General features: G+C 53.1%; 2 protein-coding genes and 1 long non-coding RNA gene across 12 annotated transcripts in view; 1 reads left to right on the forward strand and 2 right to left on the reverse strand.

Moving 5' to 3' along the window:
- Positions 1-3,185, reverse strand: part of MYO9B (myosin IXB) — a 90,386-nt gene extending 87,201 nt beyond the window's left edge. For all 8 annotated transcript variants that reach the window (XM_086698708.1, XM_086698704.1, XM_086698705.1 and 5 more), the window contains exon 1: positions 3,027-3,185. The gene's annotated coding sequence lies outside the window, so the exon portion shown is untranslated. The remainder of the gene's footprint in view (positions 1-3,026) is intronic.
- HAUS8 (HAUS augmin like complex subunit 8) lies at positions 1,641-21,459 on the forward strand. 3 transcript variants are annotated; one of them, XM_086698710.1, is made up of 11 exons: positions 1,641-1,810; positions 5,966-6,030; positions 8,899-8,954; positions 13,101-13,182; positions 15,592-15,684; positions 15,787-15,881; positions 16,495-16,560; positions 16,665-16,823; positions 17,943-18,084; positions 19,946-20,087; positions 21,042-21,459. In XM_086698710.1, the coding sequence occupies exons 1-11, from the start codon at positions 1,656-1,658 to the stop codon at positions 21,238-21,240; spliced, it is 1,254 nt and encodes a 417-aa protein (XP_086554836.1). In that variant the 5' UTR covers positions 1,641-1,655; the 3' UTR covers positions 21,241-21,459. The 3 variants fall into 3 exon arrangements, with proteins under 3 accessions (XP_086554836.1, XP_086554837.1, XP_086554838.1); XM_086698711.1 differs by lacking the exon at positions 1,641-1,810 and adding an exon at positions 3,247-3,482; XM_086698712.1 differs by lacking the exon at positions 1,641-1,810 and adding an exon at positions 3,696-3,829.
- On the reverse strand, positions 16,412-20,492 carry LOC147583673 (uncharacterized). The gene is made up of 2 exons (XR_015248473.1): positions 20,414-20,492; positions 16,412-17,172 (listed from the first exon to the last, which is right to left on the reverse strand). It is a non-coding gene; the product is annotated as an uncharacterized LOC147583673 (long non-coding RNA).
- Positions 21,460-22,056: the final 597 nt, after the last annotated feature.

Below are 22,056 nucleotides of genomic sequence, written 5' to 3' on the forward strand. Positions count from 1 at the left end.
AAGGTAGGCCTGGGGCAATAACCAGATTTCACCCCAGAGCGGTGGTTCTTGAGCCCCAAGAAACCCACAGCCACATCTGGTGGGCACAACTTGAGGGGTATTATTGACCTCTAGTGGGTGGAGACCAAGGATGCTGCTTGCTATCCCTGTAATGCGTGGGGTGGCTTCCACAGCAAAAAATAACCCAGCCCCAAATGTCAATGGTGCTGCAGCTGAGAAACATGCTCTAGCAATTTGGTCTTTGCCAGTTGGAGGTTTCTAATGATCCTTCATGTTTCTGGAAAGCCCAGGGGACCATCTCTGAGGTCGCCACTATGGAAACTGAGCTTCAGTTTCCATACTGAGAAAAGAGGAACCCAGACCGCTTACAGCTGGTTGGCAGAATAAAAGAGATGGGTATAAAAGCTTCCGACACAGAAGATGCTCAATAAAGAGCAGAGCTGTGCAGGGATCTGCTCATGCAATTCCCTCTTCCTGGCTTGATTGAACACCTCCATATCCTTCAAGGCCTGGCTTGGACCCTGCCACTTCTTCCAAGGAAACCTGCCAGAACTCCCCCAAACCCCAAAGCTTGCACTGCTTATCCCTGATTCTGTCTTCACAACTTCCTGCGCCACCTCTGTTGCTGCACTGACCACGCACTCTGAATTTCATCATTCCTCGGGGAGGGAGAACACTAGAATGTCCCTCCTCCAGGGCATGAGGGCTCATCTCTGTCCCTGGGGCCTAGCCCCCAGTGCTGGAAGGATCAGCCCTGGCTTAACTGAACTCTAAGCTCACCCAAGACACAACTTTGGGGGGGGAGACAAGGAAAGGGAAGTGGCAAGTTAACAAGCCCCTGTTGGGGACAGAAAACAGACCACACAGCCAAACAGAAAGGGGACATTCCCAAGTCTCCACCCTCTTCTCCGAGCCAGAGGCCTGGAACTGAGAGAGGGTCTCAGGGACGACTTCCAACCAGAAAGATGCAGCTGAAGCTCGGGGAACAGGTGTAACGTGCAAAAGCAAAGGTGGAATTTGTGGAATTTTCCATGTGGAAGATAAAGGAGCAGTAAAAAGATCGTCTTTTGGATACAAACCATACAATGGAAAGTTGAACAAAACTGGGATCACTGAAGTCAGGGGCTGCATAAAATACGAGGGGGCTGTATGCCAGAGACACGAAGGTTATCGAAAGGGGCTTGGGTTTTAAGGTTGAGAAATGCTGATTGAGGCCAATCCATTCATTTTGCAGGTGAAGACACAGACAAAGAGACTTGACCAAGGTCAGGACCCCAGACACAGGACCCTCCGTGAAAGCCTGCCTGGCTGCGCTCCAGGGAGACAACGACCAGGGCCATGCAACCAGAAGATTCCAGTCCTGTTCATTGGGGGGGTGGGGGGGGCATCCTGGCCAGGGCAAGCCCACACTGAATGTCTGTAGAAGGCATGACTTTGGGCTCTGACAATGTGTTCTGGGGCAAGCAAGGCCAAAAGCTACCTTCCATAAGGGCCAGAACATTCTGGAAGTAAAGGGAGCAGATATCTCTCTGTGGCCCTCTTTACATTCCATCTACCCAGATTCATCTCCTGAATGAGCTATAAACCCAGACTCCCCAGCCCTTCTGGCAGATGCCGGACAAGGATCCCCCACAGTTGGGAAAGAAGAGAAATTAATGCTGATTAAAACCGCCCAGTGCAAGGCCCTTGCCAGAGCCGGCCCATTGGACGATGAAACAACTTCCCAGCTCAGATGCCCAAGGGGTCCCCCCACTGCTCCTGGATGCCTTAAGAGACTGGAGCCTCCAAGGCCAGAATACACCTCAGAAAGGTAGGAGCTGGGACCCTCCACCTGCAAGACACAATGTCCCCACCAGCTCCCACCTCAGACAAAGAGATGTGAGTGAGAGAGGCTTTCCCTTAAAGTCCCCTAGCCTACAGGGCGCCCGGGAGAGAAGGGAGAGGAGGGAGCGCATGTGGGCTGGCTGCTGCTGGCTGCCGCCGTGGCTGCCCTGCCTCTCCCCGGCTGTGAGCTCAGCCGCCGCCGCCGCCGGGGGACAGATTTCCTGTATGTCGTTTTACCCATTTAAGTCCAAGGATGCAACTCCGAGGAGGTGGTGACAGCTTAGCACACGCGTTCCCTCCCCCCTAAACCCAGTTCCGGGCCCCCAACGAGGTCCGGAGTCTCCTTCTTTGCTCCCTGGGACCCCAGGGCTCCAGCCAGCCCTGTCTTAGGAGAGTGGTGTGGTTTTCCAAATACCAGAACACCAGCCTAGAGGGCACTGGGACTCGCTCCGGTTACCCAGTGGTTGGGGATGAAGTCGGGAAATAGGAGAATCCAGAGAGAAAGGGGACCCCCCAAATGATATGGGCTGCACCCCAATGTCTGTACAGGGCCACTCTTGTCCTTTCCTCTCCTCTCTATCCCCCCCCCACCCCAACTGGCCCTCAGTTCTTGCCACAGTTTTTTTCCCCCTCTCCCATCCCCCATTTCCCCCCTCCCCATTCCGCCGGCCTCCACAGCAGGGAGTTCAGACCTCCAGGATTTGAGCACCCACTGAATCCCAGGCGCCTCCCTCCCCCAGGAACCATTCCCTACCCCGTCCACCGAAGGCAGACGGTCCCAGGCCGTCCTATACCGTTTCCCTCAATCACATCTCAGCTGTCCCCCCACCGGCCTTGCCCCACGTCCCCAGCCTGGGCCTCTCAACCCCGCCTCCTTGCCTCCCCGCTCCTAGCCCCGTTTCCTGCGACCCCCCAACTACCACTAAAGCCACGTCCTCCAGAGAAGCTGCTCAAAGCCACAAGACCTGCTCCCTCCCCATCCGTAAACTCCCTCACCAGGCCCTTCCCATCAACTTTCTCCTCAACCATCCCGCTCCCACCCCATCGCCAGCAACCCCTTCACGACCCCCAAGCTCGTTCCCGCTCCCTCGACTCCTGCCTTCGCGCCTCCTCCCATTAATCCTCAGCTCGGTATCCTCCAAGGCAGCCCGCCAATGCGAGCCTGGAGATCGAGCCCCCAACCCGCGGCCGCCGCCACTCACCTTGGCCTCGGCCGCCGCGCGCCGCCGGTCCCGGGCCGGGTCCCCGCCCGGCCGCCCGCCCGACCGACCGCCCACCGCTGGTCGGGCCGCTCCGCCCCGCCGCGCCCGCCGCTCCCCCGCGCGCTCCCGCTTCCGGGTTTCGGAGGGGCGGGGCTGGGGCGTGACGCCAGAGCGCCGCAGGGCGGAGCGTCCCGAAGACCCGCCTCCTCCCTACGGGCTCCGGCCACCGCCTCCTGCCTCTGGTGGGTGAAACCAAGTGTGAGGGGAACACAGCGAGGCGCGCGAGCCGGGTTCGCCCGCTGCACCCGCAGGCACGCTCCCCGAGGTCCGTGGCCACCCCTCCTATGGCGCCGCAATATGGCCCGGTCCGGAGCGAGGGGGCGGGCACACGGACTTGAAGAGCCGGCCTTTGAGTTAAAGGCGGGAAATGGCGGATTCGTCGGGGCGCAGTGCTGGGTGAGTTGAGGCGCCGCGGGCCTGGATTTTGTCGGTGCCGGCGAGAAGGCCATGGCCGGGAGCTGGTGGGGGAGGGCCAGCAGCGTTGGGGGTTGGGGATTTGATCCCTTCTGGACCCACCGAGGGTGCACAGGCTCGGGGAGGCGGGGTGCGGCCTCTGCGCATGCTCGGGAGCGTGGGCGCGGAACTAGACCTTGAGTCCCGAGTCAGTTATGTGGGTGCGGGGCGAGCCTTGGCTAGTGGCTTAACCTTTCTGTGCTTCCGCCTTCCTACCCTGCGAAATCGGCGGAGTGACGCCGCCGCTCAATCTTGTAGGCCTTGTGTGAAACTGAAAAGCTCTTACAACAGTGCGTGGCTCTTGAATGTGATCTGGGGTGATTACAGTTAACGTTTTGTAGTGGACAGTGCTGGGCCACTAAACTGTCTCCTTTAATCTTTCCAGTCTCTTTTTTTCTACGCATCCCATTTACAGGTGACATAATAGAGGCTCAGGGAGGGAAGGTCATTTGTCACAGCAGGAACAAGAGAGACAGACTTTGAACACTTGGCGGTGCCAGGTGTGATGCTTGGGCTGGGTTTGTTTTATTTGTGCTTTCGGCCCATGTTTATTGTTCCAGTGCAAATTGAAGTTAAATAGGCCGACTGAAATCGGTTGGGTTTTCTCCACCCTGCGTTATCCTGAGATTCCCGTTAGTCTCTCCGACGTTTTGGGGGGGAGGGGGGTGGTACCAGAGGCTGGCACAGGTGCAATGAACTCCCCCCCACATTGTTTGACTCCAGAGCCCTAGCTCTGACCCCATAGGGAATCTTTGCTCTGTCCCTTGCCAGCTCTGAGACTTGCCAGGGGTGACCTGTTCAAACCCTCAGGTCCTCGTCTAGAAAACAAGGATAAAGCAGGCCAACGGTGAGGTAGTTGTAGGATTGGGAGGATTTTGCGAAGGAGCAGAGCTTCCGGCACCTAGTGAGCATTTGTGAGGTTGCCTCTCCCCACTGTGGCCCAGCACCGACTTGGGGTCCTCAGAACCTGCCACACAGGAGGTGGTTGCCGTGAGCTGAACAGGTCACTTTGTGACCAGTGGGGCTTGTGTCCTGATGTCAGCAGGGGTTACAGCACCAGGCCCCTGCCCTGCCCCGCCCCTCAATGTGCACCTTCCGAGTTGCTGGTCTCTGTTCGTGGCATTCATTCCCCCTTGCCCAGACGGGACACCTGGGAGGCATCGCTGACTCTCCTGATTCAAGGTTCCCTCTCCCCCATGACATCAGGCTTCATTCTTTCTTTCCTTAAATAGAGATGAAAGGCACGTAACATCAAATTAACCGTTTTAAAGCAAGCGATTTAATGGCCTGAAGACCTTCACAAGGTGCAGCCACCAACTCTGTCTAGTTCTAGAACATTTTCACTAGCCCAGGAGGAAACTTTGTATGTATTTGCAGTCACTCCCCGTTCTTCCTGCAGCCTGCTGCCCCTGACAACCACCAATCAGCTTTCTGTCTCACTCGCCTGTTCTGGACTTTTCAGATGGAATCATACAAAATGTTGCCTTATGTGCCTGGCTTCTTTTACCTAGGATAATATATATACTTTTAAAAGGTTTATTTATTGAAGTAATCTCTACCCCCATTGTGGGGCTCGAACTCCAAGAGTTGCATGCCCCATCAACTGAGCCCAGCCAGGTGCCCCCAGGATAATATTTTTGAGATTCATCCATTTTAGCATGTATCAGTACGTCTTGTTAGGGCTGAATAACATTCAGGGTTCCTTGGTTTCTGGCAGGAACCTATGGCCCATGAAGCAGAAGATATTTACTGTCTGGCCCTTTCCAGAGAAAGGTTACCAGTAAGGAGGCTATAGAAATAGATCTGAGCCTTTAAGCTGGGAAGTCAGGACTCTGCCAGCCCAGCCCAGCCCAGCCCAGCTTTCTCTCCTCCTGATCCCGTATCCCTGCCTGGGTTCCCTGCAAAGCCATAGGGCTGATCAGTTTCCATTTCGACATCATTCTTCTCCGCCCTGTGCCCTTGGCCTTGTTGATCCCTGTCTCTGGACGTCCTTCGCCATGAACCTGAGCAAACAGGGCTTTGTCTCTCGCCTACCCCCCACCTCTTTGCCTGTCCGGGGCACTCTTCACATTGCCTGACGGGAAAACGCTGTTTTTGCCTCTCAGGAAGGAGCTCCGTCTCCCTTTACCAGGTGGGATCAGGCGCATACAGTTGGCACTTAAACACCTGATGAATTAATGAACCCCTGACCGAAGTTGAGATCTTTGAGGCTTGGCAAACATGCTCATTCTTCTCACTCTTACCCCTCTGGGCCCTCCTCAGCTTCGGCCGGGCAGGAGCTCTGTGTCTGTGTTCCAGTGAAGGCGGCCCGGACTCGCGGACATCAGGGTGCCAGGACTGGGTTGTCCCGAGGAAGCCCAGGCTCCTCGCTGCCTTCCCTGAGCCTAGCCAACTGTGTTAACAAGACCCCCATCTCCCTCTTCTAGGAAGCCTTCCTCGGGGGGCCCCGGTACTCCTAGTGGCGCTAAGATGAAAGGAAGCAGAACACAAGGTGAGCAAAATTGCAAGCTACCTCACGATCCAGTTTCAGAAAGTGCTTTTGGGGAAGAAAAGCCCGGGCCGGAGCAGGGAAGCTAGGACTGTATTTCACACACACCTTCGTGTGATGCTGAATCTGGTCACCCAGCCCTGCAGCCAGGGGTGCGGCAGGTCCCGGTGGACGTCATCCAGAGCAGCGGGCCCTTCCAGCCGTGGGGGGGGGGGGGGGGGGGGGGGCGTCACGGGCTGTGCGCAGGACTCGCCACTAGGAAGTGTGGGTGAGGAGAGCATGAGCCGAACTTGTTATTGAACCCTGGAGTCTCTGTTTCTTCTCTGTAAGCGCCTCGGGGGCGTGCCCACATCTGGGGTCCCCGTGTGGGTCTGCAGTCACTGCTCACAGCCTCCCTTGACTCTTGGCAGTCAGTGCCACTTGGGGCAGTAGACTGGAGGATCCCCCTCGTCGGAGCTCAAGCCTCTGATACAGTGAACTGTTTTCCTCCAAGTGTGCTGTGGGCCAGTGCAGAGTTAGAGCAGAATTCCAGTTCCAAGGGACTGGAGGTTCATACGCTACAGTGCTGCTCGATGATCTCGTCTCTAACGTTTATTATGTTTACACGTGGTCTGGTTCTTGAACGCAAATTATATCCTTCGTCACAATACTGCTTCTGTGGAGAATCCACCCCTGTTTAAAACAAACATGTACATTTTAGTTTCTGGAAACTTGAAACTGCTTGTCAGAGATGTTCAAGGAACCCCAGGCCTCCGATCCTTCCAGAGGAGCAAAACCCTTTGCTGATGGTGTTGGACTGAAAGCAGGATGGTTTCCTGTGCTTAGAGGGGGTGGGGGTGGGGGTGGGGTGTTCTTTGCCCTGATCCTCACTTGACGTCCAGCGGCAGACCCTTGGTGTATCTTGATTTTCTCGCCCGGCCCCTGCCTGGTCTTGGCCTTGACCCTTAATGCCTCCTGCCCGATTGTCTGAGCCCGCTTACCCCGCAGGCGTGGCTCTTCCATATCCAGGGCTCACTCGGGCCAACCACTAGCTCCTCGTCCAGCTCCATGCTCCCCATGAACTCTGGATGTACCTCCTTTCCACTCAGAGTTGTGGCCGCATCTCCAGCCCCAGTGAAAGATGAAATCCTGGCATGAAGATCCGGTTGAGATCACCGTGTCACTTAACCAAGTTGTCAAACTGTGTGACGTTAATCGTGTCACTCTTTCTGGGTCTCTTCAGTAAAAAGGGACATCTCTGAGCTCTGGGTGTACCTAGAAAAAGTGTAGAATCGTGCACTGGATGCCTGGCTGAGCACCTACTCCCTACTGGGCAGTGGCATTTAGCCTTGAGCAAACCAGACTGGCTGCGCATCAGATGGAGAAGTAAGGAGACATGGGGTGTGTTGGACCTTGTGGATAGAACAGGATGTGGGTGGCTTCCTGGTCCAAGGGAGGTGCTGGGCTGAGTGGAGCTGGGAAGGAGGGCAGGTGCAGGCACATGCCTGCTGGTTGGAGGGACAGCAAAAGTGGTCACGGTGGCAGGAACAGGAGTGAGGGCAGCGAGGTGGGAATATGAGATGCGCGAGGTGCCTGGAGGTGCTCAGGCTTTACCAGCTAATGGATCTGCAAGGCAGCCCATTCTCAGCCACCAAGGGGGCAGCCGGCCAGGAGGACACAGGGTGTTTTAGGGAGGAGGGTGCCAGCAAGTGCTGTGCTCAGAGTGAGGACTAAGAATTGGTTGGTGGGCTTTGGGGCGGGGAGATCTCGGCGGTCTTGCCGAAAGGGGTTTCTTTGGTGCAGTGGTGATCGGGAAAGCCAGACTGGACCGGAGTGGGATTCAGGAGAGAGGAGAGGAAGAGGAGCTGGCATCGTAAAGCGGAGTGGAGAAGTGGGGGGAGAGGGTCTAGGTGGAGGGAGAAATAATGGCAGGAAGACCACTGGAGAGGGGGACTGGGATTGGGGAGCGGGGGTGAGGGCCGGGCTCTGGCACCTAGAGTGGAGGGTTTGCTTTACCCCAAAGCACAGAGGTCCCTCCACGTGGTGGGGCCGGGATATGGCCCTGAACTTGGGAGGCTGCTGGATGCTGAGGTGGGACGGTCTCCTGGGGCTGCTTCTGTCTTGCCAGTGAAGTGGAATCTGGTCCCTAGCTAACTGGAGGGATGGGCCCCTTGTGGGAAGTGGGAGGAGAAAGTGCAAGGGAGGGTCCAGGGGAAGGTGGGGGGGAGACAGAGCAGAGGACTGTGCGTGGTCACTGGGGCTGTTGAGAGACACCCCCTTGCTGCCGCAGAGCAGCAGGAAGGGTGCCTGGGGCTGCGCTGTCACCAAGATGTATGGCTTGGTGCTGAGCACGGCTCCCGAGCAGTCCTAAGCTAGGTAAGGGGGTAAAGAGGCGTGAAAGTCCTGTACCATGAGCGGGTCATACACAGACCTGGGTGAAGGAAGGGGTGGTTGGGGTCTTGACCGCAGGGAGTGAGCTGGGAAAGACAGGAGGAGGCAAATACGTGCGCCTCTGTGGAAAGTCTTGCTTCCTGTCCCTTCCCTGCCCCTGAATCCACTTTCTGCTTTGAGCTTATTCCCTCATATTCCTCCATCATAGCTCCTGCAGCTCTCTGGGGCTCTGTCCCTAGCCCAGCGACTTAGATGCCGCAAGTATCCCATCCATGTTGTTGTATACAGTTGGTGTCCCATACATGCTCGAGGATGCCAAAGGACAGGATCTGAGAGGAGCAAGGAGGAACAGTTCTGCTGTCCCTGCTGTTGATGGGGGGCGGGGGGGGGGGGTTGGTGAGGGGGCATAGTACCAGGCTCTCCATGGCAGGGGTGGGGTGGGCCAGTTCTCACACTCCACTGTTGTAGTTTTGTTATAAACCAACAACGTGTCCCCCACAGGTGGAAGAGTGGTTGAGTCCCGATACCTGCAGTACGAGAAGAAAACCACCAAAAAGGTAACGACTGTTTTTTGAATGTTCTGAATAGAGTTCCGTCAGAACTTGGAATTCTGACACAAGTCACGTAAGCCAGGCACAGCATGGTCCCCGAACAAGCCTTTCGGGGATTTTACCCAGCAGCCTCTGTGATTGTCTCGTCCTTCGTTCCCAGTCTTGAGTCTCTTTTGTGAGCGGCGGTCTCTCTGAGGATCCCCTTTGCAAAGTCATGACCTCGATTGAAACCTGAAATTGTTCCTGCCTTTCAACCTGATAATTCCTTTCTGGATTCTGTCCTGAAACAGTTCTGTCGGGTGCCCAGCACACAGTCTTTGGCCTTGGCGGGTATTTATAGAATTTTAAGTTTATTTATTTTGAGAACTAAGGTGAGAGCAGGGGAGGGGCAGAGAGGGAGGGAGAGAGAGAAAATCCCAAGCAAGCTTCGCACTGTCAGTGCAGAGCCTGATGCAGGGCTCAAACTCACAAACTGCAAGATCATGACCTGAGCTAAAATCAAGAAGAGTCAGACGCTCAACCAACTGATACACCTAGGTGCCCCCTTGACTGGTGTTTGAAAAACACCTACCGGGTCTTCGAGAAGGACTACATACATAAACAAACTTAAGTAATGGTGTGACTTAAGATCCAACTTGAGGAAAAAGGAAACCTTTTCACAAACTGATGTCACTCCTTGGGCGTGGTTTGTTGTTTTCAACAGACTTAGTTTTTTTTTTTTTTTTTAGAGGAGTTTTAGGTTCACAGCAAAATTGAGCAGAAATCCAGAGATTTCCCGTAGAATCCCTGCCCCACACCCTCACAGCCTCCCTGGTCAACACCCCCCCACCAGAGAGATGCACATTTGTAACTGATGAACCTACACGGACACGTCATCAGCCAGAGTGATTTTGTTGAAGTGATTTTCAACAAAAGATCACAGTCTGTGCCTCATGATTTTAATGTTGCCTTGCAGACTTGTTTACAGCGCCCTATGTGTCTCCCTGCTGAGGTAGTTTCCATCTCTAAGAGCTTGTCCATTTTCTTTCTTCTTTTTTTTTTTTTTTTTTTCCATCTCTTAACATACAGTTTACGTAGAGTAAGGCGTCACTCTCCAGCCTACAGTTCTGCCAGTTTGGGCAAAAACTCACCCAGTCACAGACACACCACAGTCAAGATACCAAACAGTCTGTCACTCCCAAGATCCCTCGGTGCTCCAATGAAGCCAGCCCCACTGCATCCCAGGCGGTTACCTGTTTCTGTTTCTGTAGCCTTGCCTTTTCCGGAAGGTCATTTAAAAGGTGTCACACGGGATGCAGCCTCTTGCGTCTGGCCTCTTTCACATAAAGGAGAGGAGGTCTCTCCCTGTGGTTGCCTGTCACAGTGAGTGTTGGTTCCTTCTGATGGCTGAAGAATGTTCCATGCTGTGTTTAGCGTTTGCGAGGGAAGGACATTTGGTTTGATTCCCATTTTGAGCAATTGTGAACAAAGCCACCTCAAACATTCCTGTTGTGGGATTCCGTGTAGATGCGTTCTCGGGTCTCCCAGGAGAGGAATTATAGGGTAGGTGTATTTTTGGCTTCGTAGGAAACTGCTCACCTGTTACCCAAAGTGGCTCCAGGTCAAAGTGGCTCCGCTGTGGAGAGTTCCAGTCGGTACTTTTGAGATGGAAACCATTCTGGTGGGTGTGAAGTGGTATCTTGTGGTTTTAATTTACATTTTCCTTAACAACCGCTGATCTTGAGAATTTTTTCTTTTTTTTTTTAATTTTTTTTTTTTTTAACGTTTATTTATTTTTGAGACAGAGAGAGACAGCATGAACAGGGGGAGGGTCAGAGAGAGGGAGACAGAATCGGAAGCAGGCTCCAGGTTCTGAGCTGTCAGCACAGAGCCTGATGCGGGTCTCGAACTCACAGACCGCGAGATCACGACCTGAGCCGAAGTCAGACGCTTAACCAACTGAGCCACCCAGGCGCCCCTGATCTTGAGTATTTTTTCATGTGCTTACTGGCCATTCCTGTATCTTTGTTGGTGCGTTCTTTCAGATCTTTTGCCCATTTTTAAATTGGGTTGTTTTCTCCTTGTTGAGTTTGGAGAACTCTTTCTCTCCCCTGGGCCCCAACCCTTTATGGTGATTTTCAGATATTTTCTCCTAGTGTGTAGCTTGTCTTGTCCTTCTCTGTAGGGTCTTTTGAGGAGAATTGAATCCTCAATTTTGACGAAGTCCATCTTAATGGATTTCTGCTTTCATGGGCCATGCTGTTGGTATCTCACCTAAGAAATCTTCACCTAACGCAAGATCACAAAGGTTTTCTCCCACGTTTTCTTCTATGACTTCTATAGTTTTAGATTTTACATTTGGGTCTGTGATCCAGTTTGAATTAATTTTGGTATCTGGTGTGATAATGGAATTGAAGTTCATTTTTAAGTGTATGGATGTCCTCTTGTTCCAGCACCATTGGTTGAAAGGACCTTCCTTCTCCCATTGTATTGTCACCACCTCTGCTGACAAGCACTTGACCTTTTTTGTACGCATCACTTCTGGATTCCGTTTTTTCCCATTGATCTACGTGTCCTTAAGCCAGTTCCAGATGTCAAGCTCACTGTAGGCTCTAAATCAGTTAGTGTGAATTCTCCCACTCTATTCGCCAAACACTGGCTCTCCTAGTCCCTTTGCTTTTCTATGTAAGTTTTAGACTTCGCTTGCCTTTTTCTACCAAAATTTCTGCTGGGATCTTGAATGTATTGAATCTGTGCATCAGTTTAGGGAGGATAGCGTCCTAAAAACACCAAGCCTTTCAATGTATGGATGTGGTACACCTATCCATTTATTTGGTCATGTTGGCCTTCCTTTCCTTATAGGCCTTCCCTATATTTTGTTAGGTTTACACCTAAGTATCTGGTGGTTTTTAGTGCTGCTATACGTGATACTGTGTTTTCTTTTTCTTTTTTTTTTTAATTTTTATTTATTTTTGAGAAAGAGACAAGGCAAGTGGGGGAGGGGCAGAGAGAGAGGGAGACACAGAATCTGAAGCAGGCTCCAGGCTCTGAGCTGTCAGCACAGAGCCCCACATGGGGCTCGAACCCACAAACTGTGAGATCATGATGTGAGCCGAGGTCAGACGCTTAACCAACTGAGCCACCCAGGCACCCCTTTCTTTTTTTATAAATGAAGAAATTGGTTTTTAATTTGAGGTACGATTGACATAAGTTATATTAGTTTCAGGTATACAACATAATGATTCAGCATTTGTATATGTTGCAAAATGGTTGCCCCAGTAAATCTAGTCAATACCTATCACCATACATAGCTTTGTTTTTTCCTTACTGAGAACTTTTATATAGTGCTGTCTTTGAATTTCACTTTCCAGATTTGTTCATTGCTAGAAATGAGCTTTTTTTATGTTGACCCTGTATCCTGCAATCTTGCTAAATAAACTTTATTAGTTTGAGTAGCGTTTGGGATTTTCTTTGTAAATCATGTCATATCTGTAAGAAGAGAGTTTTACTTCTTGCTTTTTGATCTGTTTACCTTTTATTTTTTATTCTGAGACGTCCAGTAGGGGGTTGAATAGGAGTGGTGTCTACGCATTGAAATATTCTTGCTCTTTACGAGATTTTCTTTTGGTTGTATGTTATTGTAATGGTTTGCCAACTCTGCATGCCTTTTTTTTTTAATGTTTTAGAGATTAATACCTGTACAAAATTTTTATTTTTCCTGATGACTGAAGTAATATGTTGTTTGTCTAAAACTGGCAAATGCAGGGCAGGGGGGAGGCATCTGGCTGGTTCAGTTGGTAGAGCACGTGTGACTCTGGATATCAGGGTCATGAGTTCGATCCCCATGATGGGCACGGAGCCTACTTAAATAAAATAAAATAAAAATCTTGTAAATACTATAAAGCGTGTAGAATATCAGTCAACTGGAACCTGCCATGCCAGAGATAATCCTTGGTACACTTTTTGGTGTTTTCCTATATTCTGTGCATGTGAGGGTATCCTTTTTGACAAAATTAGTTCGCCCTGCGTATATGGTAATTACAGGTCAGAACTCTTTTTGTCTACACCTTGCTTCCAAGTAATAGCAGGTGCAAATTGCACAGACCATGAAGGGGCCCCTTCTCGTGCAGGGGAGGTGTCTTTTGCCCTAAATGTCATGTGTTCCCCTAACAGGCTTCTGCAGCAGATGCATTAAAGACCAGTGGGAAGGTGCCTGAAGGTGCAAGGAGAGTCCACCTGCTCCAGAAGAGCAAAGGTGTGTAAAGATGGAGGAGGGTGGGAGACAGCTCTTAAGTCCATTCAGTAAGGGATGAACACGGTGGTGAATTTTGTTTTCAAGTACGCTAAAGCCAACCTCCCTCTTTCTGAGAAGTGTCAGAAGCAGCAGCTAGTTAAAGTGTTTCCGTGTGAGGACAAATTTGCAGCATGCGGGGAGCTGTAGGGAAACGGCATGGGGAAAGGGGAGGTTACGTCCTGTATGGCCCCGGAGAAGAGCCACCTTTCCAACATGGCGCTTCCTTGGTCACGTGACTATTTCTTGGGTGGGACTTCTGAAAGCAAGACTCAGAAGGGGCGTGAGGCCTCATCTTCCTGTCTCTCGCCACCTTGGGTTAGGTCTTCTTCGTAATGGTGTCCCCTGACCCGTTCTAGAAGCTGTCCCCAAAGTGATACGAAAACCTTGCAGTTTTCCTGATTGTAGACATAGGTGTTCCTTGTAAAAAAGAATGGAAAGTGGACAAGGAGGGTGGAAACTCCCTCATGACCCCCCACTCAGATCGTCACTGTGTATTAGGTGTTCCGTTGTAATCCCTGTGCCCATCCCGGACTCTGGGAAGGCCTCTCCCCGGGCGCTGCCTCCAGCTCGTCACGTGCCCACTTCTCCAGCGATCACTGGCAGCTCTTTGGCACGAAAGCAGCTCACAGAAAGCAAAACCGTTTCTTGGCCCATGCCTCCTTGTTCAAAACCGCAACAGCTTTGAGTCTCATCGTTAAAAATGAAGTACAGTTGACCTTTGAACAACACGAGTTTGAACCGCCTGGGTGTACTTATATGCGGGTTTGTCATAGTGCAGTGGCGTGAACGTATTTTATCTCGTGACTTCCTTAACGTTTCCTTTTCTCAAGCTTACTTTGTCGTAAGGGTGTGGTACGTATAAGAACGTACGTAGAAGAGCGATACAGCGTGTGTAAGGATGCCATGTGTAATACATACAACATAGAAAATACACGCTGATTGACTTTATTTTGTCAGTAGGGCCTCCGGTCAACAGCAGTAGTTACATTTTGGGGGCTTGAAAATTTGCTGGTCCTGGTCTAGATGTTTGTCAGCATTTGTGCTGTTCTTGACCCGGGGGCATGACTGAGAAACAGCACGTGAAACTGGGGCCGGCTCTCTGGTCTCTCCTCATGCAGTTGGGTTGAGGGCCGTGGGTCAAGCCGGGAAGGCTGGAGTACAACCCAGAGGGGTCAGAAATGGGGCCGGCCACTTCCGGGGGCGCCTGGGTGGCTCAGTCCGTTGAGCGTCCAACTTCGGTTCAGGTCACGATCTCATGGTTTGTGAGTTCGAGCCCCGCGTCGGGCCGTCTGCTGTCAGCACGGAGCCCCCTTTGGATCCTCTGTCTCCGTCCACCCCACCTCCCCCACCTCTGCCCTTCCCCCGTGCGCGCTCTCAAAAATAAATAAACGTTGCGCTCGCTTCGGCAGCACATACACTAAAAAATAAATACACATTAAGGAAAAAAGCATAACCATGATAATTAAGAGAGACTGCTTATTCGAGCTCCACCGTCTAGCTCCCTAGGAGATTACTTTTCTCAGTGGAAATGCTGTCTGTACACGTGGATGACAAAACCTATAACCAGTGCAAAAACAATAGCAATAAAAAGTCTCATCTCCCCCCTCACCCACGAGGTCAGTCGATTTTTGTTTCTCTAGAACTTTTCAAAAATCCTAACAAAGGGCGGCATGCCCCACAGATTGTCATTTCGCTCCATTTATCTCCACATACCCATTTCCTCAACTTCACAGCTGCTCATTAAAATTTTTTTTTAACATTTATTTTTGAGAGAGAGAGAGGGAAAGAGAGACAGACAGACAGACGGAGCATGAGTGGGGGAGGGGCAGAGAGAGAGGGAGACACAGAGTCCGAAGCAGGCTCCAGGCTCTGAGCCGTCAGCACAGAGCCTGACGCGGGGCTCGAACTCACGGACCGCGAGATCGTGACCTGGCTGAAGTCGGACGCTTAACCGACTGTGCCACCCAGGCGCCCCATAATTTCCCAGTTTTAAATAGAGGTAAAGATGAAGGGAACTCCCAGGGAAGATGAACAGTCCAGAAGCCGCTGGAGAAAGAAGGGAAAAACACAGGGAAGGACAAGTACGTGGCGCGTACCAGACTTCCTACCCAGAACACAGCATTTTTTTATTAAGCTACGCAGAAAGGCTTATAAAGCCTGCGTCTCATTTCTAGTTCTACTTAGAAATCCCTTCAACCCGCTGGCTGGGGAGTTGCAAAGCTTTCTCAGCCTTCGGTGCTGCTCACCTCCCAAGAAGCTGAGTTTTTGGAAGCAGGTGGTAGCATCCAGAGAGGTTGCCGGCTTCCCGGCGGAGGCGTGCAGTACCTTGCAGACCGTGCTGACCTCTGGGGGTTCTCCCTGGGCCCACAGACAGCAGTGGCATTGGGAAGGGAGACCTGCAGTCCACGTTGCTGGAAGGGCACGGCACCGCCCCGCCTGACCTGGACCTCTCGGCCATCAATGGTAAGCCGTCCGCCCTGCCCCTGCTTTCCCTAGCGGGGGGTTGTCCCAGTCGGCTTCCGAAGGAAGCTCCTCTCACCTTCAAAATGCTCTCCTTGGCCTTAGACAAAAGCATGGTTAGAAAGACTCCGCAGTTAGAAAAAACGATGTCAAAGAAAACCGAGTCGACGTCCTTCTCGGCTTCACAGAAGAAGAGCCCAGTAAGTGTCCGAAATGAAAGGGAAGCTACTCAGTCAGAGAAAGCTGATACCAGCTCCTGCCCCATTCAGGTGCCACTCGAGGCCCTGAGGCTTTATGACTGAACAAGCCAGCCGTGCGTTTTAGGACAAACCGGAGACCACGCGTGTTCTCAGAATGTTCCTAGAGCTTACGTTTCCCCAAGTACACATACAGGAGTAGTTATGAATGCGAGATCACGTGAAAAATGAGATTTGGGGCGTTATTTGCCGATGCCGTGCTCGGGGAGGCCCGGGGTTGGGCCGTGTCCCCAGGGGAGGACAGCTGGGCTGCGGTCTCACAGGGGTGGGAGGCCCGAGACCTGGTTCCAGTGCGGCGGTGACCGGATGGGTGCCCCCTGGCTGGCCCTTCACCAGCCAGCCACGGGAGGGGGCCAGACCTTCCTCTGCCTTCTCCCAGAGTGCCCAAAAAGACTAAACTGGAAAGTAGACACAGTGGGTTGACCTACAGGAGAGAATCCTCAAACTCCTGAACTGAGTAAAGTTTGTAAAGGTTAGGTTTCTGCCCCTCTGGGGGAGAGAGCTAGATTTATACCAATTCGTCGGCAACCAAAAATGTCTTTTTCTCACCCTCGAGGGCCCGTCTGAGTCGATGGAAATGATGGAATCCCAAACGTTGCTCCTGACTCTACTGGCCGTAAAGGTGAGAACGGAGCCTCGCTCCCGCGTGATGTGGGTGGAAGGCGGCCTTTGTCAGCCGCAGAGAGGCGTTTCCTCCGGCCTGAGCTCTTGTTGCACACTCAACAGATGGAGAACAACCTGGTTCCATTCGAAGAAAAGGCAGAAAGAAACTTATTACTAATGTGCAAAGAGAGGGAGAAGCTGCAGAAAAAGGCCCACGAGCTGAAGCGCAAACTTCTCCTCTGTCAGAGAAAGCGGGAGCTGGCAGACATCCTAGACGCTCAGGTCAGCGGTGACCGGTCTCCGAGCCACGTGTCCTGGAGGGGTGGTCCCGGCGGGGAAGTTGGAAGGACTGTTGACGGTACGTGTCACTGCTGCCGGGCGCTCACTCTGCGGCCAGCTCTTGACACCGCTGGGTGTCAGTCTGTGACAGCTTCTCAGAGGACGGGGCTGTGACGTCAGGTACCAACCAGCCGCAGGGACCTGTCCCTTCATCACACACGTGCACGTATTCTTTAGGCACCTGTCGCTTGTGCTCAGTGACACGAAGATGCAGTCCGGGCCTCCCTGCAGGGCCAGGGTGCTGGTGGGAGGCGAGGTCTTGGTGCCGTGTGGTCAGCACTGGGACAGAGCCCTGGGAATGAGAAAACTCGAGTGGCGGAGAGGCAGAGAGGGAGAGAGAGAGAGAGGGAGAGAGAGAGAGACAGACAGAGAATCCCAAGCAGGCTCTGCACCATCAGCGCAGAGCCTGATGCATGTCTCGAACTCTGATCAGGGCCCACTTACCCTAATGACTTCATCTTAACTCCCGTTACTTCTGTGAAGACCCTGTCTCCAAATCAGGTCGTGTTCTGAGGTGCTGGGGGTTGGGACATCAACAGAGGAATTTGGGGGAACGTGATCAACCCATAATACCGTGTGTGTGTGTGTGTGAGAGAGAGAGAGAGAAACAGAGAGAACACCCTGCGGCCAGGCCCTGACCTAAGATCGAGGTCTCAGTTCTCATGGAACTCACAGTGTTAGGAAAAGAAACGACAAGTAAGCAAATGTGTCCTTACAACCCCCCACGAGGACCCTGACAGCATGTATGAAGGAGAAGGGGGTTGCTGGGGTAGTCTTACAAGGGGGCAGACATTTCAGCTCAATTCTCTGAAGCAGGAGGGCCCAAGCTCCCTAGGGTGAGGGCCTGGTCCTGGAATGTTCTGGAAACCATGTTCATAGGCGGCCTGGGCCACTTTGCTGTCGGCTGAGCCTTTGGAGAGCCGCCACACCCACGTAAGCTTCCTGGAGGGTTCCTTAGGAGATTCTGAAAGAACGGCGTGTCTTCACCTCACGTGGACCGTTGGGCTCCCCAAGTGCGCGACTGAGTCTTGTCTGACAAAGCTCGTTCCCTCCTGCCTGCAGATTGAGATGCTCCGCCCCTACGAGGCTGTGGCCGAGCGCTTTAAGGAGCAGTACAAGACGTTCGCGACGGCCCTGGACACCACGAGGCATGAGCTTCCGGTGAAATCAATCCACCTGGACGGGGACGGGCAGCAGTTCTTAGGTAGGAAACAGGACGGCTCCTGGACAGGGAGCGGGTCCAGCGAGTGGCCCGTGCGTGTCGGCACTCCTTGTGTGCCAGCCACCTTTATCTGCTTGTGTCGTGTCACGCGGATGGCGCATCCCTCATCAGATGGCAGAGGACACGGGGGCCAGCAGAGCTGGGGTTTGTCGAGAGTTGTGCCCCAAGTAAGGACCGTGCTGGGATTTGAACCCGGGTCGGTGGACCGGGCCAGTAATTCCCAGCCCTGCTGAAAGGCACTCCTGGGGAGCAGCTGTAATTCCCTGAGACTGGGGGCGGGTCTCTTCAGACCTGCTGATCCTCTGCCTGTCCTTCCTTCTCAGCAGCTCCGTGGGATCCCTCGCTTGCCTAGGCTTCCCGCCTAATCCTTTGAAGAAATCAGCAGGCGTGCAGAGTGCTGTGCTCAGTCTTAAAATTCTCTTTAGAGCAAGTATCCTCCCCAAACAAGTTTTCAGCCGTCCTGGAATCCGGTCATTTCCAGGCAGGGCCCTTGCCAGCCATCTAAGTATGTTTTGTCTGAGGCTGATGTACTAGGACATCTCCACCTAAAATCAGATGGACTTTCCTTACAGAACTTTCCATAGACACAGTTCAAGGTCACAGAGGGTGTTGCTGAATTGGTAATCTCGGACAGAGATGGTTTTTAATCCAGCTTTTCCCAGTATGAAATAGGAAGCCAGTGGCGTGGAGTCTTAAGGAAGGAGCCTCGTGGAGCAGTTCTCTGTGTGCAGGCGTCCGGTTTTAGGATTACCACAGTGGCCGCGCACGCCTGTGGCTCCTGGACTCCGCCTCTCATAAGTGCCATGGGTGGTTGCCAGGAGTTGGGGTTGGGGAGTGTACGAGTGTCCTGTGGCTCCTGGAATCAGTGACAAACTGGGCAGCTTAAAATAATAGAAACGTATTCCCATCAGTTCAGGGTCCCGAAGTCTGAAATCAAGGCCTCGGCCGAGCTGGACCTTTCTAGAGGCTCTGAGGGAAGAGGCGTTCCATGCCTGTCTCCTGGCTTCTGGTGTTGCCCCCGGTTCTTGGCTTTCCTTGGCTGGTGACAGCTTCGCTGCGGTCCACCTGTGTCTTCGTACAGCCTTGCCCTTGAGCATTCCACTTCTGAATTCCCCTCTTCTTAGAAGGATGCCGGGTACCGATCAGACCCTGCCCTGTGACCTCATTCTAACTCAGTTATGTCTACCAAGACTCCATTTCCAGGGAGGTCACATTCACAGGCACTCGAGATTAGGTCCTGAACGTGTCTTTTGGGGAGGATGCAATTCAGACCCCCATTAGAAGTATTAAGAGGTCGGGTGTTTGGAAAAACCCTTCTCGAGGTCTCAAGCTGTTACTGTGTGCAGTTGTGACGTGTGTACAGGTGTGTGTGCCAGAAGCGGACAGGTGCTGGTCTCCTTAGAGCAGGTGGGACACAGTGTGGATACAGGCTGCTGTCTCGGGGGTGGGGGCACAGAGATCCTGCGGACGGAGAGAGGGAGCCACGGGCTTGGGTTTAAGTCGCTTGTAGCACAGACTTCCTTGGCCTTTTGCGTAGGTTTCTGTTGAGGACATCGAAGTGGCTTTCCAGGTCTGTTCCAGTGACTGCCTGCATGGCGGACAAGCCTGACCCACGATCTCAGGCCGCCATGATCTCCGGCAAAGGGGCACAGGGGTGGTACCAGCACGTGAATGTCGCCCTCCACCCGATCCTCTCTGCCTTTGAGCTTCACGTTGCGATGCGAGCGAGCATAGCCTAAGAGCATTCCAGTGAACGCGAAAAATCTAGTCAGCTGCCCAACCTTCGCATCCATTGCTTGGGGCGCCTTGAAACCCTTGGCTGACCCTCCCTTCTCCCCTCCAGACAGTTTGCAGCGTGAATTGACGACCACATGCCACCTGCTGGGAGAACTTGGGATCGGCAGTTTAGAAGAAAATTTGAAAGCTCTGAACCTGCTGAGCGAACTCAAGGAAATGACCCAAAAGAAGGATCTAGAGCTCCGAAGGTATTTCAGAAAAGATTTTAAGTTGGGAGCAGCTTGCCACACTCAGGAGAGCAGGCAGCTGTGGTTTTGCAGAGGCCAAGGGTGCAAGGGTCCACTGAGGCGGGGGAGGGGGGTTGGGTAAAGCACCTCCCGAGTCAGTGCAAACCCCTGTGTGCGTTCTCCAGCAGACATGGGAGGAAGGGGGCACTAACAGCCCCAGCCCTTTACTTCCTCAGAGTGACAGCACTCCAGGTGCCCTTGGATCAGCTGTTCACGCTTTAAGTGTCTCCTGGGGTGATCTTAGAACTTGTTACTGGAGTGTAAATGCATGTAGAACAGGCACAGACCTTGACAGTATAGCCCGATGGGTTTCGCATGCGTGTGCTCCAGGTCCCAGTGCTCCCCACAGCCAGCTCCCCCAGCGGCATCTTTCCCGCAGGGGATTTTCTTCACTCTGGGGCTTTCCTTCTCTTCTTCGGTATAAGAATCTTGTGGTGTTCTCCTTTGTGATGTTCAATTTACTTCCTGAAATGCTTAGAACACTGGAAAGGTACTCTTGAAGAACAGCCGGGTGCATACTGGGGCATTTGCTGCTCCTGTACGTGCCCTGAGATTGAAGGGGGACCCATCAGAGGGCTCCAGATTATAAGGGTCTCAGGTTCGGCTGGCCAGATACGCTCCTTTAGTGTGGATTTCCCCGCCATCGTGTATGCTGCGTGAGGACCACCCGGTTCCTTTGTGGCGTGGTTCCTGACACGGCGTCAGTGTTCCCGAGATCATCTTTTATGCCTGCCCAGTCCTGTTCTTACAGGCGTCTCTGGGTTCTGTTCAGACGGAGCTTCCCGCATTTTCCCACGAACACACAGGAAGTAACCCCTTTCCCCACACCGCAGCCGTGAAGGCTGAGGTGCCCCGGCTGTCTGGCTCTTGGGCACAGAGAGCGAAAAGGCCTCACCTGCCCTGTTGTTTCTGCAGGAGCTTTGCCCAGGTGCTGGAACTCTCTGCCGAGGCAAGTAAAGAGGCGGCCTTGATCAACCAGGAGGCCTGGGAAGAGACCCAGGGCCTCACGGCCTCCAGCCAGTGGTATTTCAATCCAGAAGGCGCCTGCGGGGAAACTCCGGGACACGTCAGGCCTCCGCTCTTGCTGGCCACTAGTGAGCCGCGCACGGTGTGAATCTGTGTGCAGTCCGTGTCCCCTGACACAGCTGGGGACCTCTGCAAACTGTCGGGAAGAAAGCCCGTCCCCTGCCACTGGCTCAGGGCACACGTGTGCTGTGGTGGCACATGTGTGATGCTCTGGGAGCTCAAGCACTTTAGACGCTAATTCAGCAGAATAGCTGTTTTGTATGAGCATTTCGCCTGATATTTAAAAAATAAAACTTTTGCAATCACGCCTTAGTTTCTACTTAAGCGGCCAGTGGAAGGCACGCGGTATCTTAAGTTCTAAACAGCTGGTTCTGAGCCTCGGGACGACGTCTGGGACGTTAGGAGTGTTTCACTTGCAGGGTGATTTCACGTCCTTCAGTGATTGGGCTGCTTCTGTCTACTGTCCGACAGCAAGTTGGAAGTTGGAAGTTCTCCACCCAGTCCAGAATCCCAGCACTGTTTGTTGCTGGACGCGCAGACGGGATTTTGCCATAAGCTGCGGTCCACACCCCACACCCAGGAAGGCGCAGAGACTCGGCCCAGCCAGCCCACCAGCCCCTGTCTACACTGCGTGGGCTCTGGCCGTCTTGGTGCTCCCCAGGTAGCGTGCCTCCATTGATGTTTGCTGGTTCCCGTTTACTCGCCTGTGCCACAGCTCTGGGTACCGGCACGTTCCCCAGAGAGACCCAGTATCCGTCCCCATCATGCGTTCGAGTAAGAGAGACAAAGCCACTGTCCCTCACGCCGTTCAAACGGGGCCGCTCTTGTTCGGCTCTCACCTTTGTCCCACCGACCCGAGCAGCCTTATCCGGGGCCTCCCCAGCAGGTTTGGGTTTACAGCTGC

The sequence above is a fragment of the Puma concolor genome, chromosome A2 (assembly GCF_028749965.1).
Source record: "Puma concolor isolate L17-30 chromosome A2, mPumCon1.1.hap2, whole genome shotgun sequence".
Lineage (NCBI taxonomy): Eukaryota > Metazoa > Chordata > Mammalia > Carnivora > Felidae > Puma > Puma concolor.

Coding starts and splice junctions, on each gene's coding strand:
- HAUS8 (XM_086698710.1), top strand. CDS start 1,656: ATGCTGATTAAAACCGCCCAGTGCAAGGCCCTTGCCAGAGCCGGCCCA. Junction 8,955..13,100: donor AGAAGAAAACCACCAAAAAG/GTAACGACTGTT, acceptor TTCCCCTAACAG/GCTTCTGCAGCAGATGCATT. Junction 20,088..21,041: donor AAGGATCTAGAGCTCCGAAG/GTATTTCAGAAA, acceptor TTGTTTCTGCAG/GAGCTTTGCCCAGGTGCTGG.